This window comes from Poecilia formosa, unplaced genomic scaffold (assembly GCF_000485575.1).
Source record: "Poecilia formosa unplaced genomic scaffold, Poecilia_formosa-5.1.2 Scaffold2391, whole genome shotgun sequence".
Taxonomy (NCBI): domain Eukaryota; kingdom Metazoa; phylum Chordata; class Actinopteri; order Cyprinodontiformes; family Poeciliidae; genus Poecilia; species Poecilia formosa.
Window position 1 is genome coordinate 1 of NW_006802330.1, and position 9,589 is coordinate 9,589.

Here is a 9,589-nt window from a genome sequence, read left to right on the forward strand (position 1 = left end):
GAAACGGGTCAGAAACTCTGGTAGAATCAGTGAAACGGGTCAGAAACTCTGGTAGAATCAGTGAACCGGGTCAGACGGGCTGAGGGTTCCAGCTCCTCTCTGACTCTTTCTTCCCTCAGCAGCTGCTGGATGAAGCTGCGTTTCCAGGAACGACGACCTTCGTCTCCTTCAGACCCGTTTAACAAACGTCTCAGCAGCTCAGAGCAGAAACAGTTTGTCTGGTTAGCAGGAATCAGGTTTCTGCTCATTCAGGCATCTGGCAGCACAAACAGAGAAATACTGACCCAGATCAGCTGGACCGGGTCGGATTATTCAGACTGATGACAGCTTGAAGCAGCTCAGACTGTCAGACTGATCAGACATGTTTTATTTGATCAGGTTTCCTCTGATCAGCAGGAAAACCTTCATGTTCATCAGCTGGTTCTGATTGAGCTGCTTTCTAGAGAAGGAGCTGCTGGGTCAGTGGTTCTGGTTGGAGTGAGGAGTTCTGTGGGCAGGTGAACTGGACCGTCTGCAGATTCTTCCCCCCATACACTGTTACTGATGGAGTTAGTGTTTATTTTTCATTTTATGATCTGGGTTTCCTCAGTGAAAAACCCGTACCAGAAACCTCACAGGGTCTGTAACGTCTTATACCAGAACATTGTATGAGGTTGTCATCAGGCATGTCAGCATGTCTGTCTGAAGATGCTCATTATGTAATAAATTAGATTAACTTACTGAAAAGTTCACAGTGCCTGTGTTCATCTCCACTACATGCAGCTACACTACCTTGGTCAGTGTAGATAAACTGCTGACAGTAAATCTGTGAAGGTTCTGTTATAATATCTTTTCTACATTTTTCTCAGGAGTTTCTTTTTTTCTATTAAGATGTCTGTAGTATATGGATGACTGTCGTTTTGTGTTATTCAAACTGTTATTAAATGAGGAATAAACCTAATCTATTCAGTTCTTCCTTCTATCTCTGTCTTTCAGGTGTTCATGTTGTCCAGGTGATGTACGGCTGTGAGTGGGATGATGAGACTCAAAAGGTTACTGGTTATCGACAGTTTGGCTATGATGGAGAAGACTTTCTAACATTGAACACGGAGACAAACACATGGATTGCTCCACAACCACAGGCTGTACTTACTACAAACAAATGGAACAATAACAGAGCTCTGCTGGAATCTGACAAGAACTACCTCAACCAGATTTGTCCTGAGTGGCTGAAGAAGTATGTTGGCTATGGGAGAAGCTCTTTGATGAGAACAGGTACCGTCACATATCCTGACTTTTTATGTAAACTGATTATTTGAGTATCTTGTTTTACTAGATTTTGTCATTACATTTTGACTCAATGACTGAAGTCTGTGTTTCTGAGTCTTGTCTCCAGCTCTGGCACATTAATATTATTTTAATTATTCATGAATTATTATAAACTGTTTATATCTGAACGTTGTGTTTCTGTCTCCAGAGCGTCCCTCAGTGTCTGTCCTCCAGAAGTCGTCCTCCTCTCCAATCAGCTGCTTCGCTACAGGTTTCTACCCCAACAGAGCTGAAATGTTCTGGAGGAAAGACGGAGAGGAGATTCATGATGGTGTGGAGAAAGGAGAGATCGTCCCCAACAATGATGGGACCTTCCAGATGAGCGTTCACATCGATCTGTCATCTGTTCCAACTGAAGACCGGAACAAGTATGAATGTGTGTTTCAGCTCTCTGGTGACAAGGAGGACGTGACCAATAGACTGGAGAAAACAAGAATCTTGACCAATGAATGTACGTATTTATATAAATGTATCTATTTATAGATAAATACCTGCTAATTAGAAAATTCTATCTGACTTGTTTGTGATGTTAAATTTACTTTCTGTGTTAGGGCTCAGAATCAGAAGCAGTTCTTTTTAGGATTGTTTTGAATAAATGTTCTGCAGGATAAATGTTAAAACAAGTGATTTGCTGCTAATACAATGTTTATGTGTATTTTAAACAATACCAAATTCAACCAACCTTTCAAGACCATTAATATTCATGTTTCAGGTTATATTAAGGTTAAAAACAACTTTATGACATTTAAAAATAGCTGTTAATTATTAATGAAGTAACAACTTACAATTATAGTTGCTGAAAGAAAATACATTGGAGCCCAGAAACCAGAACAAACAAGATGAACTAAACAAAACCTTTTCATGGTGTTTAGATGAAATGGCATAAAGAAACATCTACATGATTGTAACCTGGTTTGTTTTCTCAACAGCAAATATCAGCATTGTGATCATCCTTGTTGTTGCTGCTGTGGCTGTTCTTGGTCTCATTGCTGTGATTGGATTCATTGTTTACAAGAAGATGAACGGTGAGTTGGTCAATTTCTTTCTTTGTTTTTCTGTATTTTGATTGTTGAGCTTTAACAAGTGAGAAACAGACCTGCTTAAACATTGAAGCTTTATATTAACTTTAGACAGTGTCACTGATGTTAGCCATCATTTAGACCTACGTATTTGTTCTGGGTTTAAACCAAACAACACTTTCTAGTCTAAAAGTAATCTAAATTTAGATTTAGGGCCATGCAACACAAATGTGGAAATTCATACCTGCATCTGAGTTAGTATGAAAGAATTTGATCCTTTTTCTGATGTTAAATTATTGTAATTAGGTTAAGTTTTCATAAAAAGGATCATTTCTAATTGTAATAAATTGTTCTCAATTCACACAAGAATAAAATCAGACCTGCTAAATCTGCTGAATTAATAGATTACTAATCAAATTAATGACATTCTCTAGTATTACTGGTAGGAGACAGTAGCTGAGGAATAGTGAGTTTCACAGGTTAATTTTTTTTGTCTTTAATTTTAATAAAATCTGATGATGTCAGCTAAAACCAGTTATGGATGTCAAAAATGTATCATATTAGAACCAAATATCTACAAAATCTAGTCTAGAGATCTATGAATTATTTGGATCATGTTCATCTAAAATGCTCACTGGGTTGTTGTCTCTGTAGAGAATGGCAGAATTGAAAGGACTTTTTGAGGCAAAATTTAAAGTTGTTTTTTCTATTTGTTTCAGCCAAACGTCCACCTTCTCGTAAGTAAAGCCTCTCACTATTTAGTCTGTTTATATCCTTAGCTTTGTAATTTAAAAAAAAATCAATTTTATGGATGTTTTCTGTACATTTTACATTGGTTTATAGCAGAACATGTATTCACACGCTTTCTGATGTTGCAGCTGTGAACGGTCCGCCTCCAGAGGAAACCCAGTTTCTGCCACAAACATGAAAAAGCAGAAACAGACAAACGCAAACAAGTGAGTTGCTGAATGTTGAATGAAGCTTCTTTTATTAAACATAAGACCTGTATGTAAAAACAAACTTTGTTTTACCTGTAAAGGTCAGAGGAATGTTTGAAAAAAGAAGAAAATGTGGTTTGACAGTTTGTAATTGGACATTTATTATTATGCAACATTTTTTTAATTATTATTATTAAAATACTCTCCAAATTTTCTTAAATCTCCACTTTTGGAAGATATTCAGTTTTACTCTTTGGAAAGGATAATGGATATGACCAAACTATTTTCTAACTGGACTTTCTGACTTTGTAAAGCTTACATAAACAGACACATTGTTTTCAGTAAAATGTTTTTATGGATCATAGGGAATATAGAGAGGATCCTAAAACTGATCAAAGAAGCTTTAACAGAGCTTCAAAAGCTGTGGTTGGATTTTTATTAACTTAAAACAGAAACTCAAAGCAATCTCCTTACAGCACAAAAAGCAGAATAAAAGGAAATGAAAATAAACAATTTAAATTTAAGAGAAATTTTCAGATGGTCCAGAATCATCAGTATAAGATCAGCAGCACAGAGCAAAGGAAGCCAAGAGATTTACATAAAGGCAGACAAAACCAAAGACCCAACAAATTATAGGGACTGAAGTCAACACATGTTTATGAATTTGTTAAGCTCACCTCTGGAAGGCGGTACAGAGCATTTTATAAGAACTCATTTGTCTTAAATGGAATAATGTTGTTTACCATTAATTAGGTTTGAAGTTGAGTCTATTGCTGGAGGGAAAGTTTGTAATGCTATTTTTATTATGTTTTTAGCCACTATTATCATTATTATTTTGCCTTTGAATACATTTTTTGTATTATTAGCAATTTACTCTTAAACAGAGAAGTTTTGACTTCATCACAACTTTTGGTTTCTGTTGATTTCAAAGGATATAATTTTGTTTACCTTGTTTTATTAAATGTACAAAATTCCAGTACTTTCTTCTTGACTGAATCTTTTGTCTTTTTGTTTCTGTAGGTTCATCAGTTTGCACTGACCAATAAATGGCTCAACTTTCTCTTTTTCTGGCTAAATTGTATTTCATGTAATATTGGACATCTATACATGAACTCACTCAAATGCTGTTAAATCAAATGGGAGTTATTAAACTATTTTTATTATCTGGAAAAACATTGATAATCATTTTTAAATAATTTCAACAAAGCTTAACTTTTCAGTCAACAGTTATTCTGACAATTGGAGTTTATATCTGAAAACATTTTATCTCTGGACATGTTGGCTAAGGTAATATAAGATATTGTGTTTATGTGTGTCAAACCTTTTCTTATCTAAAAACTATCAACACATGAATCATTCTGGCTGTAATATAGTTACAGGGTTAAGTTTTGCCTCAGTGATACATTTGATTTGTATATGTGGCAATATTCACCTGATTCTCATAAATATTTTGGTTTTGGGTAAATTATATATTGTTTCTTTAATCACTGTCAGCTTAGTTTCTATTGCTTATTTGATCTGTTAAGTTTTATTTTTATTTTAATTAAAACAACTTTAAAAGGGTTTTCTTCAGTTGTTTCTCTCTAATGTAGACAGTAAAATATTCTGCAAAGATTTTTTTTTCTGGTTTATAGACGTGATCTGAAGCTGAATTTCTTATGTTGAGTTTGGTAAATTGGTGTTATGTTGAATCTGTCCTTGTAAATTTGGTTTGATTTTAAATAAATTTTCACCTAATCCAACATCTTTGCCTTTTATATTAAGTTGTGATTGAGTTTCAGTGTGTACATCAGAGACAGGATTTTCAACTGTATAAATGACCCAGAGGACCTGACCTAAAGTACCTTTATGATATTCTTAAACAGTAACTTTCACAGTCAGCGTAGTATAATATCTTTTTATTTGACCTTTTCCTGTACATTTTTTGCTCACGTTAGTGGTGGGTATTGTTTCTCTCAGGCATACATTGTATTGCACAATTAAGTAAATATGTTATGTTCAGTTATAAAATGCTGTATGTGTATCACACAACTTGAAAGAAATTTGACTTCGCAATATAACACCTTGAAATTGGGCCTCTGTCTCTTTAAGAAGCTCCCACTCTTTCAGACACTACGCCTTCATCAGGTCTTCACGGCAGCGCTTCTCATTATGCTGTTTACAACCATTCTTAGGAGCTTTGGACTGAGAAGTAGTCTGCATGATAAATTCAGCAAATATTCAGTTCCACCAGGTGTTTCCTTATCGCTGCTGCTACTCTGCTCTGTTGGTCAGAAGCTCACATATTGAAGCACACAGACCTGTGAGATTCATGTCCCATATTAAAGGTAGAGTAAACCTTTTGCATGTGGACTTTTCATGTCCACATTTGTAACCCTACAAAGAAAACACCGACCAGAAGCTATTTTGCCATACATCCAGAGTGGAGAGCAGAAAAGCTTCCAAACTTGTGACGTGAATGGGGGGCTGCTGTCCGACAGGATCTCCTGAAGTTGAAAAACATGTTTAATAAGTAGTTGAGAAGTCTGGGAAGTTTTCTGAAAGGAATGAGGTGGCAAGACTTATAAAAACAATCAATAGTAGTAAAGATGGTGGACATACCTCTGGAAACGGGAAGTTCGGTAACAAAATCTATGGAAATGTGCAACCAGGGACTTTTGGATATGGGTAAAAGTTGGAGAAAGCCGGCTGGTGGCTGATGAGATGGTTTGTTTCTAGCACAGATGGGTCAGGCGAGTACATATTCTTTTACATCTTTGTGTCAAGGAGGACACTAGAAGCGGCAGCACTGTAATCTCTACGCTGTAGAGTCACAGCATTCTTTCAAAAGAATGGCTGTTGGTTTTTATCAGTTTGGTGGGTTTTCTATTAATATGCATCTATCATGATTGTTCCTATATTGATATAGAATAGACAGATATCTATCTTGAGATACATATCCACATGTGCACACCTACTAGAACAAACACACCCAGTATAAAACCTGCATTTTCTGTTCCAAGCACGAGCAGAAAATGAATTGCAAGCGAGCAGAGAGGATTGCAAGTGGAGATTTGATCCGAGCAGAGAAGTTTTGAGCGCTAGAGAAAGGTTTGAAAAAGCAAAGAGAGTATTTGAAAGAGAGCCGGGGCCTCATGCATAAAGAGTACACACAAAAAATGTCATATTTTACGCCAAGCCAGCATGTATAAAAATTAACTTTGCGTCAAAGTTTGTGTAAATATACGCACACTTTTTTGTTGGCGTGAAAATGTGCGGCAGCCACTCTGAACAATATCAAACTACAAAGCATTAACACACCTAAATATACTGAAATCTAACTATATTCAGAGTTATTTGGACCAGGAAGCATCAAACCCAATGTTTTTTTTTAAATGTTTTTTATTGTTTGAATGTAAGCAATGAAACTGAACCACATTTATCCTCAGACAACATAACATGCAGACAAAATAGAGAAAATAAAAAGATGTAAAAACCTCACTCGAATGTAAATGGTAGTTTTACCCAGTTTTTGTCTCATAAATATGTAACATATCAGTCTGTGTGCCAAAGCGCATGAAATGCATTAACACTGTAAACCCTAACAAGTCCGCAGAACTCAAAAATTATTTTGTAACAGATTACACAAAAATATTTTAGTGATGTTTTAAATTTACATAAAATAAAAATTACAGGTGTAGTTGCCTTAAATTATCTCAACATTGTCTTATAAATATTGATATTTCTCAATTTATGATTAGGAAAAATTTCACTTGAAATTTTCTATATATTCAGCTCATATAATGCTGGAAATAAACTCAAAATTTTTGAGTTTCTTCAGCTTATATAATGTTGGAGATACACTGACATTTTTCAACATTCCTTAACTCATAATCTGGGGGACATGCACTCAAAATTAACCCTATACTGAAATAGTGAAGTGACACCGCAGTGACAATTGAACAACTTTTTTTTATCCATTTTATGTTATTCAATACAATGTGCTTTTTAAGAGGAGCAAATCAAAGTAACACGGTCAAAACAAAGTACTTGTTATAAATTAAAACAAACAGAAAAGGTGATGACTTCAGCACCTTATGATAAAAACTCAAAGGATTCATGATAAGATTCAAAATTATACGTTTAAGCTATCCTAAACAACAATTAGAATGTGTAGACATTGAAAAGTGTTTAGAAACATTTTGGCACTTACTGCAAAAAAACTAAAAGGCTTCCTCAATAGTATAATAGTCCATTCTGAATGATTCACTCATTGACCAAATCGTTATTCCCTTTCAATGGTTTATTGTCCTCAAGACACATCAGAACTTTTTGGATAAATGTGAATGTTAGCTCTAGATTATTTGGGTACTGTAGGTCTAGCACACAGATGTACCCAAAGAGCAGGAGAAATGAGTCAGCCAGATTCGTGGGACCACTGAAAAGTATTTCATCCTCAATGACAATACAGATGCTCTCAGGGCTGAATCAATATTATCATCTTTGACGTCTGTCAGAAGAGCCATCAGAGTGTCCGTGAGGTCTGGACCATCTGCTGATTCCAAAACACAAAGAATGAGTTCAGTTCCTCAAGGACACAAATCATGCTAATGATGTCAAGACATTACTGTCACTTAGCACTTTGGACTTAGACTGCAACTGAACTACATGTTTAACCAATTGTCTTTAATGCTTATATCTTATGTTAGTTAGCATACTTTTTGTTTAGTGAAATTTACACTTACCTTTTAATGTATGTGATTGTTATGTCAGTTTGCAGAATAACAAATAAACTTCATAAACAGGTCCTATTCCAGAAAGGATGTTCAACAAACCCTGAACTGAGTCGACTTACTCTGTGAAATAATACATAATGATAATTAAATATACTAATTATACACTATATGACATTAATTATAGTAAAAATGGAAATGTTCAAAAATGAGCAAGTTAGTTATTAAAGCATCAAAATTGTGGGCTTTTAGAATTGCCAATATAATTATTGATGGGTTTTTTTTTTTTTTTTTGGGGGGGGGGGGCTTAACAAAGTATTAATAGAGTTCCAGTGATCAAACTATTTTTTCTGTGGACTCCACAGTTAAAAAAATTAAAGAAATAGCAAAAGAATGACTGTAGAAACACATAAAATAAAACAAAATTAACTGGAACCATTTCAAAATATATCCTACCTTTACTGTTTCGAGATGATTTCACAACCACACCTACGAAGAAATGCAAACACAGGCCAGGTCGGCATCATGACACTCACATTATGTTGTTCAGTATTGTTCGTTTCAGGCTAGTACACACATACACACAGCTCAACAACTAAAATTATTGACTATGTAACTTTTTGAAATAAGAACACTCACAGTTTGCACGCCCATTACTGGCAATCAGCGGAAACTATGGCGTTAGATTTAGAGAGAGTTATGATCAAAACTTTTGGATTTTCAAAAAAAATTTGTTTCAAAAAAAAAAAAAAATTAATCAAATTGTAAGAATTATTATTATAAATTATTTAATTTGCTTTAAAAGTCTTTTAAATTGAAATAACTAATTTTTGTTTGAAACTTTTATTTTTGCATATCATATACGGGATATACGGCTAGCTTGCTGCGGCTAGCTTGCTAACATCGCGGCTGCTAACCGGGAAGAGGCCAACGCCCGGCAGCTAACCCAGCTAACCGAGAAAACAACCAGTGGAAAACGACGCGTTGGATTGACAGCAGGCAGAGGTAAAACTCTGCCTTGTCCGTAAGTACCGCTATCCACCACAGTCAGCGGAACAGCGAGAGATCGGCTGTGCTTGGACAACGCGTCTGGCCCAGGGTGTCTGTGTTCACAGAGCGACAGTACGGCTAGCTTGCTGCGGCTAGCTTGCTAACATCGCGGCTGCTAACCGGGACGAGGCCAACGTCCGGCAGCTAACCGGCCTAACAGAGAAAAAAACCTGTGGATAACGACACGTTGAATTGACAGCAAGCAGAGAGAGACAGCGCAGTGGCCTCCAACTGCTGAGCAGGAGCCTTAAGGAAGCGACAGGCAAAAAGAAGCGAAATAATGCCTCCAAAAGGATCCAAGACCGACGGGAGACAAGATGAGGACTATGTATCACTCACGCAAGTCAAAGAGTTGCTGAGCCAGCAAAAGCAAATGTATATGGAGTTACTCCAACAACAACAGGACAATTTTAAGGGTTTTGTTAAAATCATTGTGGACACTACTAACACCAGAATGGACGCAATGACACGAGAACTACAGGACATTAAAACCAGCCTGCAATTTACACAGAAAGACATTGACGACATTAAAGTAGAAAGTGCTAAGCACAAGGACCGAAGT

At 35.9% G+C, this 9,589-nt stretch overlaps 1 protein-coding gene and 2 long non-coding RNA genes across 3 annotated transcripts; 2 read left to right on the forward strand and 1 right to left on the reverse strand.

Annotated features, from left to right (window-relative positions):
- Window positions 1–946: 946 nt before the first annotated feature.
- Window positions 947–5,009, forward strand: LOC103133221 (class I histocompatibility antigen, Gogo-C*0203 alpha chain-like). Its single transcript, XM_007544993.2, has 6 exons — window positions 947–1,254; window positions 1,457–1,759; window positions 2,238–2,333; window positions 3,047–3,064; window positions 3,206–3,283; window positions 4,286–5,009. Exons 1-5 carry the CDS (start codon window positions 996–998, stop codon window positions 3,253–3,255), a joined length of 726 nt encoding a protein of 241 aa, XP_007545055.2. The 5' UTR covers window positions 947–995; the 3' UTR covers window positions 3,256–3,283; window positions 4,286–5,009.
- A 2,342-nt stretch (window positions 5,010–7,351) lies between these two features.
- On the reverse strand, window positions 7,352–8,709 carry LOC103133222 (uncharacterized). Its single transcript, XR_475701.2, has 3 exons — window positions 8,434–8,709; window positions 7,990–8,100; window positions 7,352–7,796 (listed from the first exon to the last, which is right to left on the reverse strand). It is a non-coding gene; the product is annotated as an uncharacterized LOC103133222 (long non-coding RNA).
- A 52-nt stretch (window positions 8,710–8,761) lies between these two features.
- On the forward strand, window positions 8,762–9,491 carry LOC107835413 (uncharacterized). The gene is made up of 2 exons (XR_001661231.1): window positions 8,762–8,982; window positions 9,236–9,491. It is a non-coding gene; the product is annotated as an uncharacterized LOC107835413 (long non-coding RNA).
- Window positions 9,492–9,589: the final 98 nt, after the last annotated feature.